The 20,207-nt window shown below is 42.4% G+C and overlaps 1 protein-coding gene across 1 annotated transcript in view; it reads right to left on the bottom strand.

Annotated features, from left to right (window-relative positions):
* Positions 1-20,207, bottom strand: part of zcchc2 (zinc finger, CCHC domain containing 2) — a 45,686-nt gene that overhangs the window by 21,318 nt on the left and 4,161 nt on the right. The window contains 3 exon segments of the mRNA XM_080793534.1: positions 760-831; positions 14,858-14,928; positions 17,374-17,530. Of these exon segments, the coding sequence (XP_080649660.1) occupies positions 760-831; positions 14,858-14,928; positions 17,374-17,530 (300 nt within the window).

Genomic DNA, 20,207 nt, shown 5'->3' on the forward strand with positions numbered 1-20,207 from the left:
TATAATTATGGAAATGCACGCCCGGCATCGTCATGGTGATAACGTACTCAGTTGGCAGGCAGCATCATCATGGCACGCATCTAGTGAACCATAATACAAGAAGAATCCGAGGTTTAGGGAGCGATAGCAGCATTTGCTATGCTCCTCACGGAGAGACTCCATTGCCTTCCGGACGAGACAGGATATTTGGCCTTACAACCCGAATGTCCTCGGTGATATCCGGCTTTACAAAACCAGATATCGTTGGGTTGGAAAATTCTGAAAAATCCCGGTTAAGTTGGGATCGGACACCACTGCAGCGGGCTCTAACGAGACAACCAGCACTCAGTGGTTCGAGCCATCTTATATGGTCCTTGATGTCATGATCACCTGGGGCTGCGCACCTGGGGTCAGCGACGGGGATTTGAGTCAGGCGACATGACAGAGTGACGGGAATTGTCGTGAGTGACGTGACTAAAAACGCACGGTTTCATAGTTATCGGCGACAACAATGCATGTCTCATTGTGGGGGGGGGGGGGGACGGACGATGGGGATAATGATAGTGTAAGCCTGTTAGCCACACCCACTAAAGCACAAGAAGGACAAATAATGTTTAGACATTATGCATGACGTTGTGGGCGCCCCTCACTTCACACTCGTGAGAAATCATTTTGTAATGTTTTTGCATATAATGACATGTCTAAAAAAAGAGATGCAATGTTAACTTAGGAGTTAGACAGTGTGTGTGTGTGTGTGTGTGTGTGTGTGTGTGTGTGTACCTTCAGTAGGAAATTCTCCAGCTCCAGGTGTGTTTTTGTCACACTACTGGACGAGGAGTCTGACCACTGGACCTGAAAAACAAACACACACACACACACACACACACACACACACACACACGATTAATTGTTAACTGATGAATAATTGAAGAATGTCTTGACAGCGATTAATCGATTAACTATTAACATCCCTACTTCCCGCCGATGTACTATAGACCTGGTGGTGCAGCGTTACACAGAGCTACTAACTACATTTCCCATGAGCACACTCTGCACAGCAATACCAATCATTGGAAATCATAACATTTAATGTGAATAGTACCAATGATTGGAAATCACAACATTTAATATGAATAGAACATTGCATTTCTGTTTGGCATTTTCTATAGATTTCATACTTACACATTAGCGGAAATAGCTGACATGTTTCAACAGTGGACACGATTATGGCAAGATAATTGTGATTACCTTAAATAATTGCGATTAGACGATTATGTAATAATTGTGTATGTGTACAGTACTGTATTATGTACAGTAGCATTCCTGATGTGTGTGTGTGTGTGTGTGTGTGTGTGTGTGCGTGCATGCGTCAGCAATACAGACAGACAGTCATATGTATCCAACTGGAAAACACATAATATCAACTGATATCTCGCTTCCTATGTATTTGGGGAAACACAACGATCAAAAAGTAAAATGCTGAAATAAATGGGAATGAAAGGCAGTGTACACGCTCATAGCTGAGCTTGTAGATCTGCTGTTTTTGAAAAATCGTGAATATGTGGCACAAATCTTTGAATATATATTCTTTCAGAGCCAACATTTTTAACTCAAATCTTTGCTTCTGGGTGGGTCAGATGGGGGTCGGTGGCCAAATACAGATAATTCTGGGGGGTCGACATGGAAAAGGTTGAGAACCACTGACGTAGAGACACAGGTTTTTCAGAAAACTGTAGACATTTTGTAGAATTATCCTCAGGTCTAAATGGGTTAAACCCAGTCAGTTAGCGCGGGCTGCATCGATTCCACAGCAGTCCATCAGTCACACCTTCTACTAAGTGATCTCTGTACTTGCACAAGAAGAGAGACCAAAACCCTAACCTAACCCGAGCCGCAAGCACGGACCAACGCACGTCGCACCAGCGCAATGTCGGGAGTGTTACGGAAGTCTGTTGGAGAGCACTTCATCTCTCAGGCCAACCCCAGAAAACACAGGTCAAATGTCAACAAAGATAACAATGGGAAAGAAAAGAGCTGCTCATAAAGAATTTGATTTCCTTAAATGTATAACAGCTTAGTATGTTCCAAACTTCCTCGACAGGAGCGAAAGGTGATTTCCGCACGTCGGACCTTCGGTGTTGTCGGATCTGCGAGTGCGTCCTGGGTATTTGACCCATTGTGCCATCCTCTCACGAAGATGATTAATTATAAGTAAGAGTGAAGCGTTGGCCTGGGAAACAGATTCATATTTACTGTATGTCTAGAAACGAGGGAAGGACATTTCAACAAGATTGTGTTGTTTTTAATGTGCGATCACTGTTGTGCAAGATGCCCGTGTTTACCTGATGGGGATTTGCGTGTACACACACACACGCACGCACGCGCACGTAAACAGTAGTGGAATCCAAGACAAACAGATGGAGGGGTGTTGGAGACTTGCCGTTGTTATTTGGCAAAGGAAAAGCAAAACACTCCCTCCCTCTCTTATCTGTCCATACCCCCCATATATCCCTGTGTCTCAATCTCTCTCTCATATCTCTTCTCTCTTCCCCCGCCAGTGTTTTGCTGAAGCAATCTTTGTATAAACAAGAATTCATACGTTATGAATAATAACCAGCAGCTTCCGTATCTATGTGTGTTTAATATAAAAGGGAGGTCCCCGCGGAGGTCGGTGCGGTGGTCCGCGGCAATGTTCCCTCTAATGTGTTTTCGGTCCGAGTAAACACTCAAAGCTCCTGAGCAGACATCAGCGACTGCTGAGCAAACATGCATCACCTTGACACCAACTAGCCCTTTCAACAACTTGCAATGGGCCTGGTCTTTAAACCCATTTAGAGTTAAGACTGAGGCCGATTCTAAAAAAAAGGCCTTCTAAAGTGTTCTGCTAAACTTAAATATTCATTACCGGTATATATTATATTATAGTATATATTATATTTTTAAAAAAACTAAATAATGATGTTGTTTATATACTGCACATCGCAAATAATGTGTGTAAAGTGAGGGGTGCTCTTATCATCAAATAATTGCATACATCATGCTGCTACATCATCATTCATCACATTTCGTGCTCAGCCAATAGAATCATCTCTATGGGGTACACACATTGCTCAGCCAATAGAATCATCGCTACGTCCAACCAGGGAAAATCCCCCCCCTGTCAGGTGTAAAGGAGCGAATTGGACACTCATGCATGAAGGAAGCGTGAGTTCAAGACCGTTGCTCTCCCCAGGTTGGCGGAGGGTGTGTATAGAGCCCAGGATCACATTCGATAAATGACACAGGGGTGAAAAATGGGTTACAAAATCGTGGGATAAAAATTAAGAAAAAAAAAAAATTGAATCAGCGCTATGGGGTACACTCAAAACACACAAAGCTAGGCATAGGAGGGGCCCTCAAAAAAGACTAAATGCATCTGCAGGATCCCCAAAGATTAAATGAACACAAGATGTTTGCAGTGTATACTGCATTTTTGATACTTTTTTTCAGTCACTTGCATACCAACCCCCAGCATACTTTCTTAAAAGAGAAGAACAGTCTTCAAGTCATACTTCGTCACAGGACGGTGCCGTGTGTCAAAAATTGCCAACCTACAAGCTCCCAAACATGTCACCAATATGTTGCCTGGATTCACAAACTGGTGACGTGTGGTGTGTGTGCGTGCGTGCGTGCGTGCGTGCGTGCGTGTGTATAGAGGCAGAGGGAAACAAATGGTTCTTTCACAGTATGGTTGAATCGTGTCACTGGAGAGAGAGAGAGAGAGAGAGAGAGAGAGGTGTGTGTGTGCGTGTGCATGTGCGTGTGTGTGTGTGTGTGTGTGTGTGTGTGTGTGTGTGTGTGTGTGTGTGTGTGTGTGTGTGCGCGCGCGCATAATCACCAACTAGCCTGCTGTTGAAAATGTGCTAACAGTGAGATAATTGAAACTTTTGCACTTCCTTTTATAAACATGAATGAAGCTCTCTGTGACAAAGTGTAACCACGGCTAACCTAGCAACTGGTCTCTGTTGAACTAGACCCGTGGTTCCCAATAAACTATGTCATGACAAGGACACCCACATCGACATTTATTAGGCTGCGGACCACCATGTAATGTCATTTATATCTCTGGGACCCCAATTTATATTGTAAAAATCACTGTTAATTTAACTTGGTGTGTAAAATTGTTTTTTGTTTTGTTTATTTGTACAATTGTACACTCTCTGAGTTACAGACCCATAACCATAAGGGTTCATTTGGTTGCCCAACTATCTCAAATTTAGCTAGGGTCCCCCTGGAACTCCCTCAAGTGAGAACCGATGCTCTCTAGACACAGAGCTGTGGTTCCCAGACCTTTCAGCTCACGAGTCACGACGCAAAAGAGAAATGAGACACTCTCTCGGGACCCAAACTAGTGAAAATGGCAGTTCTACAAGGAGTAAATTGTCAATTTTCACTACTTCTTAGTGTTGTCGGAAATATCGAAATATACGGGGTTTCCATTGTATCGATACTAGTCCCGTTCCGTCCTCCCGTTGGTTGAGACCAGAGTAATCTAGTGTTAAGAGAGTGGTGACACGCTTTGATCTCGCCGCAAAGCGGGCGTCTATGGGCTATAGTTCCAAACATTGCTCCTATGGCTGGAACTATTCCATCGAGATAGAATGAGCACTTCCGCATTCCATTGTTACAATGCGAGTCAACGGGAGTGTCGTTACTCTGTTACTAGATTACTCTGGTTGAGACATGCTCCTGCCCAGCGCACAGACACACAAACAGCACAGCCCCCTCCCTCCTGAGCCTCGAGGGAGGGGAGGGGCTGAGTCCTGGCTCTCAGCACAGCGCACTGCGCTCACACTACACTGTGTAGTTCTGTCACTGTGACTTCTGCCCTCTGCCCCCCCCCCCCCGCTGTGTTCTTAACTTCTTTAACGTCGCTCGTATTTCTTTATGTAAGATAAAAAATCCGATGAACACGGAGAGCCAAACAGGACAGTTGCCAAAGCATGCATACAATTACATCCTACTTGTTGCTGTCATCATGTTAGCCAATCGACAGTAAACACAACAACAAAACACAACATAGCTAGGCTAGCAAGCGCTGCAATGCATGTCAGAGATCCACAGAGGATTGCTGTGCGCGTGTGCGTGCATGCGTGTGTGCGTGCGCGTGCGTGTGTGTGTGTGTGTGTGGGGGGAATTCCGGATTTAATAATAATAATAATAATAATTTGAGTTGGCTGGCCTTAGACAGGATGCATTGAATAATGTCTGAATAGAACATTAAAGTGGTTGACTATGGTCAGAAATCAATTGTTGTGCTTCACAACTTCACTTATGTGTAGGCCTACTGCTTTATAATCTATATTTACTATGTATAATAATAATAATAATAATAATAATAATAATAATAATAGGCCTAATAATAATAAAAAATAATACAAATGTAAAAAGAAAAGTGCATTATTTGTACTTTACTTACAATGTTAAACCCTCAGAAATCGCCGTGGTTGTGTGGTATCGAAAATGTTATCGAAGTATCAATACTTTTACAAATATCGCACCGAAGTTGAAAATCCAGTATCGTGACACTACTACTTCTTAAACATTTGTTTTCCAATTCATAGAATTTCTTAGATGTTTCTTCTATTGTCTTTCATGCACTTACTGGAAATAAAATCATTGATTTTGTTTTCAATTCATGAAAAAGACTGTTTTTAATATGTTTTTTGAAATAATCCCAATTAAAACCAAAACAAATATGTGTCCATGACCCGCGGCCCAGTGCTTGGGAACCAGGGCTCTGTACAGCAGTGGTTGGTTTTCAACCCTTTTCATGTCAAGGCCAAATTATTGATCCGGCATTCGCGCCACGGACCACCATTTGACGACATTTTGCCTCAGTTGTAGCCTCAATATTTTGTTATTGTTTGGATAAGATTGTGTCCATAATTCCATGCTGTGTATTGACACTGGAGAGAGAACAGGTTGATCAATAATAACAATTCTTCTACATTCTACTAATTGTGTAGACTTCTTTAAGCAATGCAGATGTTTAACAATAAGGTAACTCCAGAGAGTGTAAAATGAAACCCGTAAGAAGGGTCCATTTGGTTTCAACGACCAAAGGGTGGTCCCTGAACCACTGTATACTGGTTTACAGCACGGAGAAGAACGTGGCTAAAAATACCCAACATGTCAACAGGGGCAACATTTATAGGCCTCATGTGTCACTGCGTGGCCTGGTGTCACGAGGGGGCAGAAGGCCTGTAATGTCCCCTTGCTTATATCAAAACATGCCTTTCCCCCAATAGTACACAGCTGGTTCCCAAACTGTGGGTCGTGGCCCATATGTTGTTGTGGGTCACAGAACTATTTCGGGATTAAAGTTCCCATTATACATATTTTTCATCATAACTTTCATCATAACATCATAAAAGAAGTCCATTAACAACAAGAGTCTGTTAATTCATTATAGGGGGGAGGGAGTACTGAAAATAGTTTATCGTTTTGGCAGGCCAGGGGCCAGATATGACCCACGGGGGCACTATTTGCAACTAAACCTCCTGTTGTTGACATTTTTATCTAATGTTGTGAACATTCTCTGGTTTTATGTGTGGTGTTAATCGTAGTGAATAGCCATGCACTCTGTGGTATGTAGCATCCATTAAGCTCTGCTTAGTTATGCAATACTATCAATTAGCTCAGCGAGCTTCCATAGCTTAAGTTCAGGTTTTAATGCTATGCAGAAGCTTAGCTCGTATTAACAATATCTGGCCAATTTTGGCTCCCAAACGTGAGTGTGCTATAAGCTCTCGTTTCGGCCCACTTAGTCGTCATATTTCAGGCTACTCGCTCGCAATGCACAGCAGACATGTGTCACTGACGATTCAAGTCAACAGTAGACCGATATAGAGACTGGCTGGGCTGGCAGAGACATGGACAGACAGCAAGTTTTAGTCATCATAGCTTAGTTTTCATGTAGTTTCCAAACAACACTGGTCAACAGCAGACTGATATAGAGACTGGCTGGGCTGGCAGAGAGATGGACAGGACATCAACACTGGTGACCTACTCTGCCAGTTTCACTCCCATGTCGCTCAAGCTATGGTAGTAAAGTGTCTAATGACTGATTTCGACACTTGCTGGAAATAGCTTGTAGATCTGCTATTTTCAGCATGCAATTTTAGCCTAGTTTACATTAGATCTAGTCTACATTTTGTCTAGTTTTTAATTTGTTGACGAAATTGCCAATATATTTAGTCTCAGTTTTGGTCATCATAGGCCTAGTTTTCATTTAGTTTCCATTTAGCTTTCGGCATTTTTGACATGCATTTTTTGTCATAGTTTTAGTCGACGAAATCAACACTGCATCCCTACCAGGTTTTCATGAAAACCTACTTTAGTTCACCAACGGACAAAACAAGGAAACAAAAGGGCTGAAGACATAACCAGTAACACAAACTGGCAGGGGAGAGTATCCAAGTGGCTGCTTGATATAATATTGCTCCGTTCGAACTAAGGGCGCGGTCACATCATGGGATTTGAACTCAGTTCATGACATTATGTCGCAAATATCATCCGCGCTATAAGATTCCCATTTCGTTTCCGATTCACCGGTGTCAGAAACTAAGCTGTGGCTGACTATATCAATGATAGGGCTGTCAACTGAGCTCAGGAATTCACTGTATTGTATTCCCAAACCTTTTTACCTCGACAACTGAAAGAGACATTAAGACATTTGCCCGGGACCTAGCCTGAGCAAACGTGTTAGGTTTCTGTTCTAGAGGGGCGGGTCGCGGCAGAGATTTGCACACGCCCTGAAAGGATCTCACCGATCTGTCCGTCAGCCCCGGCCCCTCCTCCTCCTCCCCCTTGCGAACTTGTAGATCGGCTTTTCCAATTTATAGAATTTCTTAGATTTGTCTTGGGTTTCTTCATGAAATTACTGAAGAAAAAATGTTTGGAATTCATGAAAATGCCCTTTTTTTTTTAGCAAGTCGGCAAAAACGCTCGGAGTTTGGGCACCCCATCCAGACCCCCCACTATTTCTGCTATCGAAAATGTATAAAAAATATCCAAATATCTCTGGTATATTGGGTCACTTCACGTGGCAGTACTATGCGTTATGCTTCGTCATGTGACTGTCGCACAGCAAAAAGTTGATGAAGCTTTTTTTATATAAGAGACATCATAGTACCGTATGCATGTACAAAACGGAGCTGAAGGAGCTCAAGGGGCATTCATTGCAAAGCTGTATGAGCAGAGTTGGCTTATACATGAACTGTGAGCTTGTAGATCGGCTATTTTCGACAAATGTTTTCCCCAGAATAGGGACACTAGGTTTGGATCTTTTAAGGATGTCCAGCAGTCGCTCCGTGAACTCTGATGTGGAGAATCACTCGGTGTCAGCAAATGCTGCTCCAGTTGCTTACTTGCTTTTGGCATTGACATTTTTACTGGATCCACAGTGTTTTCATGAGAGGATGTCAATTTCCTCAACGGATAAGTGAAAGGTGATGCGCACGCACGCACGCACCGAAAAGGCAAACAGAAATACAAATTGACCACCTATCAGGCCTGACGGCGTGTCAATAAAGACAAAAAAGCCATAAATATATCTTAAAAAAATAAAAACCTTGTGATTACAAAGGCTAAAAAAGGTAAGAATTATTATAATAAAAATAAATAAAAAAACAATCACACACACACACACACATCCACCTAGAAATTGAAAATAATTTAAACAGCAGCAGAAGAATTGAGAATGCCATCAGTCACAGGATATTAATAAAATCTCAGAATAAATTCCTTTGGCAATACATGTCTTCACCAATGTGTTTGTGAAGGTGCCTATAGTAGTAACACATCTCACAAAGATTGACATTCAGTAGGACTGTGGTTCCCAAAATATGCCAAGGACCCCCATAAGAGAAGATTCTTACGGCTCTAGCAGTCATTTTCAACTATTTTCATTTTAAAGGCCCCCCGGTTTGAACTGAATCACGCTACGGTCCCTCGTTTAACACTTTGAGGGCTTTACATTGTTTAATCAAACGATCGACTCTGCTTAATACGCTAAACCCGCCATTTGTTTTATGCGTTTAATTCGCCGTATTTTAATAATAATTAAAAAGAAACTGCGGCTTTGTCCCGGACCTGGTGACAAGGTACTGTTTCTGGAGCACGGGAGCAGTCATCTCTGGATGAACTCACAGCTTCCCCTTGCTCGTGACAGTCAAGACAAATCCGACAACAAGTATAGGCAACGCAATAACAACGTGAAGAACAGTCATACATATTTATAGGACACTGCGCCACTGTCATGGTCACCACATGAAGTTGTGAATATCAGCGCATGCTAAGAGACAATAGCAGTTGATCCCTGAGGCACGAGGTCCAAATACATAGGCTACCATTTCTAGAACGGCTACGTGACCTATGCGGGTCTCTTCCCTAGTGTTGTTTTTGGCAGCAAATTGATTGTAGTTTTAGTCATAGTCTCTTGAATGGTTTTCATTTAGTTTTAGTCACATTTTAGTCACCTGGAATGCATTAGTGTTAGTCTAGTTTTAGTCGACTAAATGTCATAAGATTTCAGTCTAAATCAATCTGCAGTTGATTTAGTCGAACAAAATGTACAGGTATTTTGGCGGGCCTTGATGCCGTCATAATGACTGTTTGTACACTTGCTGAAAATAGCTATAATAGGCTATAGATAATAGGCTATTTTCAGTATGCAACCAAGTGTAAAATGACTGGCTCTCTTGTCCACTAGTCCCTTCTTAACATTTTAGTCTAGTTTTTATTTGTTTTGACGAAATTGGCAGTACATTTAGTCTTAGTCATCATAGCTTAGTTTTTATTTTAGTTGCCATAAAGTTTCCGTCAGTGGAAAAAGGTAGTTGACGAGCAGTTTTAGTTGACGAAAACAACAGTGCCTAGTGGGAGGTGTTGTTGAACTAAAATTATCATTGGGATTCTTAGCGCTGATGCTAACGTGTTAGCTTTTCTTTTTGGAACACATTTACATAACATTACATAGGGAACACAGCATAAAAATAAATACACCTAAAAAAAACATTAATGCTTGCAGCTTTGGTTTTCAAGCAACCATTTTTTCAGATTCAATTTAAAAGACGGAAATGTAGCACAATCCCTTATACGCAGAGGAAGGACATCCCATGCTACACAACCCTGTACTGAGAGGAGAGGACATTTTGGCCGAATGCCGTTTGCCGGTACGGCACTTCGCAGTCTCCTCGAGTTGTTGCTCTGGTACTGATTCCCCTATCAGGCTTCCGTTTAATTAATTCACTTAGGGGGTGGGGGGGGGGGGCGGGCACAGACCATGTAGGGTCTTGTATATGACCCCAACCTGTTCAAAGCTAAACAAATTGAGCCTCCGGAGGATGTTACGATGATGATATGAGTGGGGCTTCCTGTCAAACACTTTGAGCGCACTCTTGTAGAGCTGTTCTATGGGTTTGAGAGTAGTCACACCTGTGCAAGGCCAGCTTGTGAAACAGTATTCATGTGTGTGATATAGGATCATACAGTGAAGATACGATCTGGCCGCTCCAACTGTCAGGAAGGGTCCAATTTGTTTAAAATTTTGAAGGTTGAATTTAATCGTATTAGTGACTTTCTTCACATGTTTTTTAAAGGTTAGGGTTGAGTCTAATATGACTCCGAGGTGCTTGAACTCTGGGACAAGTTCAAGTTCCTGAGTCTCCACACAGAAACACATTTGACTCCAACACAACTGGTCTTTTGGAGAAGGCTATGCCGTGGTTAACTCTTACACCGCTGTGCTGTTCCCAAGGCCAAGTCAGGATAGTCCCAATAATTACATAATCGCATTAACCAGCTTGTAGACCAGCTTGTAGATCTGCTTTTTCTGCAATGCTTGAAAATGTATGGACATTTTTCAACACACACACACACACACACACACACACACACACACACAATGGCGCTTACACATTTAGGAGACGTCACCGCGTAAGTGCTTGAGTGTGAGAGGCTGTAATGAATGGGACAGCACGTTGAAGAAGAAGAAGAGTCCTTCATTCATGATGTTACATAAGAACTACTACCCTTACATTCACCATCAGTGCTAGCCATTTAGACCCGAGGCCCATTCTAAAAACGCCTTCGAAACCCTGACCTGAAGATTTTGGGAAAAACCTCAAAGCACACATTACAGCTGTCACTCGATCCTGCGGATCAGATGGCTCCCAAATCGGGGTCCGGGGACCCCCAGGGGTCCTTGAGGGAGTTGTTTTGGTTCCATTTGTACACTCTCAGTTAAATTAACATTGATTTTACAATATAAATTGGGGGTCCCACAGATAAAAAATGCGATTAACCCTGTAAAAGAGTTGAAATAATTAGTTTTTCTGTTATTTTTTCACCTCTAAATCCTCATTGGGTCCTATTGTTTAGTCTTGCAATGCCATTGGCCAGGATATTTGCATATAAATACCCCCCCACAGAGCGAGGAATCATCACAACTTGAAAGATCTCTGTTGGAACAACATTTCTTTTTTCCTCTGGAAGATATTCCGTATAGACTAATCCTTGAAATTAAACGGGTTGAAGCCATACAAATCTTCTCTTATGGGGGGGACCCTTTTCAAATGGGCGTCCGTGGGATAATTAGTGTCAATGTGGGGGTCCTTGACATGAGAAAGTTTGGGAACCACTCTAGCCCATTTTGGGCTTGGTGTTAGAATTATGTTATGCTTTAGCTATTGAAAAATAGCAGATCTACAAGCAAAATCGAAGAACCACTGACATAGAAACATAGCTTTTTCAGATAGCTGTCAGGATGTAGAAGACAGCCTGATCTCCCTTTTGCCCTCTGGGAAGGGTGCAGGTCTTTTTTCCGACAGCATATTGATCCGAAACCTCAATCCTAACCTAACCCTAACCGCAAGCACGGGAGCAGCGCATGTCGGACCATCGCTTTTTCGCATCGCAGCGAATGTCCCCCCCGCTGCGGAGCGGACCGTTGCCCCGTCGGCTAGAATGCTGTCGGAAAATAGTCCGCCTCCCTCTGGGAAACGGTACAGGAGCATCAGTGGCAGGACAGAAAGGATGCGGAGCAGCTTCTTTCCCCATCAGGCAATCAGGCTCCTGAACTCTAGCCTCCCTGGCAGATTATTAGATAGGACATGAACTGTGATCCATGTTCAGTTTTTTAAATGGTTTTTATTCTATTCATCTTTTTTATGGATCCCTGTATAGTTTTTAGGACTTATTTATACTTAGTATTGTCTTGCACTGATAATTTATTATTGTATGAGCCTGTGCTGTCTTTTTTTAACTAGGAGAAACGTAATTTCGTTTTTTTTCCTGCTGCTACATTTGGAAACAAATTACAAAATAAAGCAATCTTGAATCTTGAATCTTGAATCTTGACATTTTTAGAATCTGATCTCAGGTCTCAGGGCTAGAACAGGGAACCTTAGGCACTGGTGCCAACATTGGCACAGCAAAATGGTGATCACTGGCACACGTGTGAGAGAGAGAGAGAGGATTTTTATTTTTAAATTAAATATTCAAAAACAAGTTTAGTCGGAAATTAAATCCAGTCTCATGATCACATCCTGCATATAATTCCACATTCATTCAAATTCACATTCATTCATTAAACTCTGTCAGACCACAGGGAGAGACTCTGGGAGATAGTGGGTTATTAGTGAGTCCAATAATCAATCATACTGTACATCCCTGATGTGGAAGAAGATATTTTTAAACAAGAAGTATAAATAAATATTGCCATGTGGTATGGACAATCAAAAATCAGATGGACACTGACTATTAGGAAAATAAAAACATGGCACTCATGATGTCAAAAAGGTTTGCCAACCCCATGCTCTAGAACATTCAAAAGGATTAGACCCTTTCTCAGGAGTCAGCCCATGCTCTTTATCCAGACATCAGTCATAGCCTCGGAAACCCAGACGTTTTAATTTCCAGGGAGAAAAGAAAAAAGTCTGGGGTCACTTCAATTCGGCATAGTAGTGCAAACATCGATCACTCGCTGCCGATTTCTGATCGTCTGCACCTTTGTTAAATTGACGCACACACGTGCACACACACACACACAGACACACACTCTTATCTCTCTCGCTGTCGCTCTAATTAATTCGTCTCATGTCGCGCTGCTGCGTCTAGATTATCCCGGGAATCTGCCGGGAGCTGCCTATGCCATAAAAGCCATAGGTGTTGTTCCAGTCTAGTCATATCATGACAATTTTAACTCTCTCCTTACTGGCCTACCAGCATTTGCATGTAGGCCTCTCCAATTGACCCAGAATGCCGCAGCACCCTTGCTCGTCAACCAGACAAAATTATCGCATGTCGTCCGTCCGTCCGTCCGTCCGTCCGTCCCCCCCCCCCCCCTTCTCCGCTCCCTCCATTGGCTCCCGGTTCCTGCCCGCACAGAGTACAAAACACTGACGCTGGCCTACAAAGCAACCAAAAAGGTATGGCACCCCCATATCTTCAAAGTCTGATCCTTCCCATTGCAATCAGAACTGCAGACCTACTCCCAATCTTCCGCCATAGTCTAAACAAACTCACCTCTTCAGAGTCGACTCCATCTTAGTCCAGTATATAGCACTTGCCTCAACGACCTTACAGGCGTACGCAAAAGGCTAAACGCATCATGTCATTTAGATAGCATGTTATGTAGATGTAGCTCAATACAGTAGATACTCATAGTTTCATTGTACATATATACTACTGTTAGACGATGTTAGGCTCTTAGCTTGCTTTTGATCCTTGATGACCATTTCTACGTATTTGATGCATTACCAAGTGTTGTTCTCGCGTACTGTCGCTCTGGATTAAGAGCGTCTGCTAAATTCCTAAATTGTACATATGGCCTATACAGGGCAATACTACATCGGGTGGTGGATTTGTCTATAGTCGCATGCTGTGCCTAGCCCCAGGGCGCGCGCACGCACACACACACACACACACACACACACACACACACACACACACTAACAAGTTTGTCCTTATATGTCCAGTATCTCACCAGAACTAGCTACTTGCATGTGTGAACATAACATAACACCACATGTTTAAGACATGTGCAATCACTGTGTATGGCCTTGTAAAAGGGAAGATATGGTTTCCTGGTAAACAAGTTAAACTCGAATGTTATTGAGTCGTATGCGTGACGGTATACCTATAAAATAGCTCAAGGCTCTATTGCCGATTACTTGGGTTAGAACCCGCCGCAGTGGCGTCCGGTTAGAACTTAAAACCAGGATGCTTCGCCTTCCTTCTGCCTTCTCCCCGAGGCCGACCCTTGTTATATATTCTCCGACTGCTTGTCACGATGACTAAGCCAGTTAGATCTATCCATATATGGGTTCTACTACCACATCTATCCGATATCAGCACTAGGTCGGTGTTAAATAACACCATAAAACCACCATTAACCCATGTCATGTCACGCACCACACCAGAGGGCGTCCGCGCACCACAAGCTTGGGAACCCCTGCCTTAACGGGATTATAAAACATCATCCAGAAGTCCCCTACTATTGTCAAGCTAACTTTACTGGTTTTTAAGATAATATTTAATCAATAGTCACCTCTGTCATTTACGAGATGACAGGAATACAAAAAGGCACATGTTGTGTTTGTATAACGGCATAAAATCTCAGGATGAAATGGAGGAAATCTGAGCAGCATGCCTGTTTTTTTTTTTTTTCCACATGAGTGGAATCATCACAAATCCTGGAGTGATAAGTGTGTCAACGAACAGAAGTCGAACTTTCCAGATGAAGACAAACGTACGTGTGTGTGTGTGTGTGTGTGTGTGTGTGTGTGTGTGTGTGTGTGTGTGTGTGTGTGTGTGTGTGTATGTCAGTTCCTACCTCAAAGTTGTATTCCCTGTCGTTCCGGGTGCGAGAGATACTCCTCAGCACAATTCTCTCTATGTGCACAGCTGGTGGGAACACAACAAACACAGACCAGTTAGTACCACATGCAGATAAAATACATTTTGTTTCATGGAAATACAGTTTGACCACAGATTGTCAGCTATGGACTTACATGTTGCGTTTGACCCATTTAGGCCTGACGTCGAAATTTTAAACATTTCTTCTATGCTCAATATTTCATGTCAAGGACCCCCAAAAATATATGTTTCCCATCTGAAAATATGTTGTTCCAGAGACCCCCCCCCCCCCCCCCCAGATGCAAAGATATGAGATATAAAAATGAGCTGAAAGAATATATATTCAAAGATGTGCGCCACATTTTCACGATTTAAAAAGAATAGCAGACCTACAAGCTTGTAGCGTGGCATTTGGTGCCGCACTATGAGCTTGTAGGTCTGCTATTTCTCAAAGTATAACATAATGATTAAAACACCAAAAGGGGTTCCCGTTCAGAATGGGTTAAATGTACAGTAATACTAGTGTAGATGTATACAGTATATCTACAGAACAGAGTTCTGAATCTATAATAATAATAATATTATAATTGAGCTATAATTTACATCATCAATTTAGATTTCTATTAAATACAAGCAAAGTGCCAGCGTGACTATTTTATTAAATGTGAAGTTAAAAAGTTAACACCAAGTGTGTTTTCAATTTTCATAATACAAATACCCAGAGTTCAATTCCGGTAAGCCATTTTTTTAAATAAATGTATTTATTTAGCTTATCTTCATTCACAGAAATACTCGCTGGATTATGTTGAAAATGAAAATGAAACATTGACTCTGCTCCCGGGTTCAGGTGACTAAATCCTTTGATGTCCTCATCCTCAATGCCAAAGAGAAATGTATTGCAATTATGAAAACCTTATTGTAAAATGATGCGTTGGATATAGGTTTCCGTTGTTACCTTGCCATGTGTAAGTAAAATGAACGTATCAAATGAAAAGTTAAAACTGGTCTAAACTAGTATAAATTGGTCTGAACAAAACAAGACTATAAAAAGGCCCCACTTGCACCTGACGGCTCGTACACACTGCATGACATTTGCTCCGATTATGCTGTCGTCGGGGAGCATTTTTGGCGCTCGCCCCCAACAAAACTCCCGATCTGACGCAAGAATCGGGGGCTTTGATCGCCGAGTTTGTCCTCGCTGTGTGTGAAAGGAGCTGCGGGAAGATCCAGTGCCGATAATAGCGCTCGCAGACAGGCTACGCACGCTCCAAAAGGTCCGAAGCGCGGGGACATGCGATGCGATGGTCCGACATGCGCTGCTCCCGTGCTGCTTGCGGTTATGGTTAGGTATAGGGATTGAGGTTTCGGATCAATAGTATGTCGGAACTGCCTTCTCGAGCGATTCTGAACATCTATCAGGTTTTGAAATTTGACTCCGTCGCCGACTGGACATCGTCATACAGTGTGAACTGGGTTGCGAGAAGGGCCTGTATTACAGCCAATGAGAGCACAGGACATCTGTGATCACTGCTCACAGCACTGCGGTTTGTCATGTCTGTATGTATCGATAGATGATCAGATGATAGAACCTCTGATGACTCGCCGACAACTTTAAAACTCCTACAGTGAGTGTAAGGGCCATTGCACTACACCAGTGTTTTTTTTAATGTCAAGGTCCATTATTTATCCGCGCCGATTGTGCGCAGCACGTTTTCGTTCAACAGGAATTATTCATATTGATATTATCGATATAAAATGTATTTCATGTTCCCCATTATTCCCCAAACATATGAATGAATTTCGGTTGCTATATAGGCGATCGATAAAAACTGAAATAAACAGGAAGTAAGATGGCCTTCTTCCATGCGTTTACGTTTTTTCAAATGCTTTCATCTAAGATAATTTTCCCTTTTCCCCCCCATTTTCTTTTTTTTGAGTGGTGCAACCACCCCAAGGAACAGCAATGTCCGTGTCCGCCTATGTGTTCACCTATGTATGTGTTAGATAGATAGATGGATCTTTAATTGTCATTGCAACGTGTACAACGAAATTAAAAGTGCCAAACAATCAGTGCATCATATCACAAAACAACATACTGTACAAGCTAAAACAAAACACACATGACTTCTTGTTATTGCACAACCCCAGCAGCACTAATGCACAAACATGTACTTAAGATAGCAGAGAAAACTAAAATGTGTCGCAGCAACAGATAATTTTTTTTAGCAGCATCGAGTGCAACTACCGCTGTGGGATAGAAGCTGTGTTCACCTATGTATGAGCACGAGTATGACTATTAGTACCAGTAGGGGCGCTGTTGTGCAGAAACAGAGAGCGAGATAGAGCTGTACTGTTGTCTGCTAATGAGAGAGAGAGAGAGAGAGAGAGAGGAGGGGGGGGGGGAGAGAGGGGAGTTGCATCACTCGGTTCACACGGGTGTGATTTTTTTTCTTTAGGTCAAGCCAGACGTGGAGTTGTGGCGACCACATTTACCTTCTCTCTGCATGGCGGCCCTGCGGCTGGGTGGTGTGTGACCGGAGCGCCTGCCGCTCTGACTCTGGCCGCTGTGGGCCGGAGGTGCTGAATGCTGGCCCAGGCCCAGACCCAGGGAGAGATAGTCCGTCTTCTGGCTCTTCTGCTGCTGCTGCTGCTGTAGGCAAAAACACTAATTACTGTCAATTATACACAGGAGGTGGGAGAAAGGGGAAAAAAAATAACTCAGCTAAATTATAACATAATGTTTGAAACACCAAAAGGGGTTCCCGCCCAGAATGGGTTAAGTAAAAGGTACAGTATCAATATAGAGAACTACTCCAGGGAATCAAAATGTGCTCGAGTGAAAGTGCAAAGGTGGGCTGAAAATGCTTAAAGTACAAAAGTAAAAGTGCTCATTGTGCAGAATGTTTTGCCAAATGTATAAAATGGGTCGTGTACATGTCATTCACAATATTAATACCTCAGTCTTTATGTTATTCGAGTTCAAACTAGTACGAATACAGCATTTATAGCACGTCTTGTCTAGATACTCAGAGTCGCTAGTCCATGTTATTACCCCCCAGAAAATAAATCATGTGTGAAACAAAAGCTAAATATGTTGCAGAGATTGCCAAAAAGCAATCTTGAGGGAACGTGAAGAAGAATGCTTTGGTTCTGGACGGTGCAGAAGAATATGGTACAATAGATCTTAAAAGCTATAATCAGCAAGTTGCATGTTCCACTGTCTCTCTCTTGCAAATGCAATGACATGCAATGCATTTGTATGGCATTTTGTATGCAGTTTATACATTGATGCGAGTGCTGAGTGGTAACCCTAGTCTAGATGTTCAAACACAGTTTGTGATTTATGTGTCATTTTGATGTGTTTTAATAACTATCAAGTATCAACAAGAGACTGATCTGCTATTTTTGAAAAAATCTTTGAACATATATTCTTTCAGAGCGAACGTTTTTAAGTCAAATCTTTGCTTCTGGGGGATCCCTGGAACAACATATTTTCAGATGGGGGGGGTCGGTGGCCAATTACATATTATTTTTGGGGGTCCTTGACATGAAAATGTTTGAGAACCACGGACATAGAAACATAGGGTTGTCCGAAAACTGTCAGGTCAGTCGTTCTCAAACAATATCATGTCAAGGACCCCCAAAAATATATGAAATTGGCCGCTGACCCCCATCTGAAAATATGTTGTTCCAGGGACTAGCAAGGATTAGAGCTAAAGACGTTCGCTCTGAAAGAACATACAGTATATATATAAAGATCTGCGGCAGTGTTGCTATTTTTCAACAGCTAAAGCATAACAATGCGTCAAACACCAAAAGGGGTTCCCGCCCAGGATGGGTTAACCTGTCCTTCGTATGAGATATCCGACAAGAGACTATCGCTATTGCTCAATGCGCAACACATTGAGAGCATGTTTTCGCTGTGCCACATGCCTCCAAAGAAGACACGATGATGGTTTCCAAGACTGAAATGAAATCATGGCGACAGTGACACTTGGTGGCGACAATATGCTATTTCCGTGCTTGGAAACAGGGACACACACGCACATTCCGTGCTCGGACACAGGGACACACATAGCTGTCTATAGGAGTGGTTGCACCACTCACAAATAAAGAATAAACAGGACCCGTGTGTCAGCCACAGTGCGCTTCACACGAGTGTGGTTTTTTTTTTAAGCTCCTCCCAAGACTTTGTGTTCCCCTCCCCTCCCCTTCTCTGCCTGGTTTTGTAATGTGCTATACAAATAAACTAGCCTTGCCTTGCACAAGTGCAGTGCAAGACGACCGATAGTGGTTGAGGTTGGCTCACGTTGGCTTCTACAATCTGTAGACGTTTGGGAGGATTGTTGTTACAATACAATGGCGTAAATTCCTTGTTTATGTCGCGCGGCAAGAGAGACCAGTTTAAAGTAATCCTCCTTAATGATGACCCGAGGACGATTCTACAAATCTTGAGTTTTCTGGAAAAACCCTATGTAACTTGACATGAAATAGTTTGGGGTCCTTGACATGAAATAGTTCTCAAACAAACTATTTCATGTCAAGGACCCCCAGAATTAGAAAGATTAAACTTTTTGCTTCCGATACTGTCATGTGTAGAGGAACATTATTATAATGCATTTTAATAGCACCGTTTGCGTTTATATATTGTAGTTAACCCATTTAGAGCCTATTTCTCAAACATTTTCATGTCAAAATGATATGTAATTGGCCGCCGGCCCCCATTTGAAAATATGTTGTTCCATGGGACCACCAAGAAGCAAAGATTTTAGTTAAAAACATTCACTATGAAAGAATATAATATATTCAAAGATTTATGGAGCCGGCCAGCAACTCTACATCTGACCTCACTGACACAAGATTAATACTTTAGCCCATGCTTCTCAACTGTGCCGTATTTAAGAAGCTGTTGTTTCAGCGCGACCTCACCTCTCCTCATTTTTTATGATGATAAGAGCGCCCCTCACTTGACACGGGTGAGATCTTTTTTCCTCATACATCCAGCTTTTCGTTACCGTCGAACAAACTTCGGCTTACATTCCAATTGACAACGAATGGAGAATGTTACGTCATCGTGTCTGAGCAACTTAGGCAGTGTCCAAATTTACGTCATGATGACGACGTGACTCACGCGAGCGCCCCTCACTTCACACAGGTGTGATTTTTGTGTTGTAGGTCTAGTTAACGTGCTCCACGGCGCGTACTACAGACATGTCACACATGCCATTCCCAGGATTGCTTTCCATTTCTGTTTTTAAATAACTTGACCCGAGGTTCACAACAAATATGTTATTTGGTTTACAGTTTAACCTGTTGTTATATTTTTT

Source organism: Protomyctophum bolini (assembly GCF_963924005.1).
Source record: "Protomyctophum bolini genome assembly, chromosome: 21".
Taxonomy (NCBI): Eukaryota; Metazoa; Chordata; class Actinopteri; order Myctophiformes; family Myctophidae; genus Protomyctophum; species Protomyctophum bolini.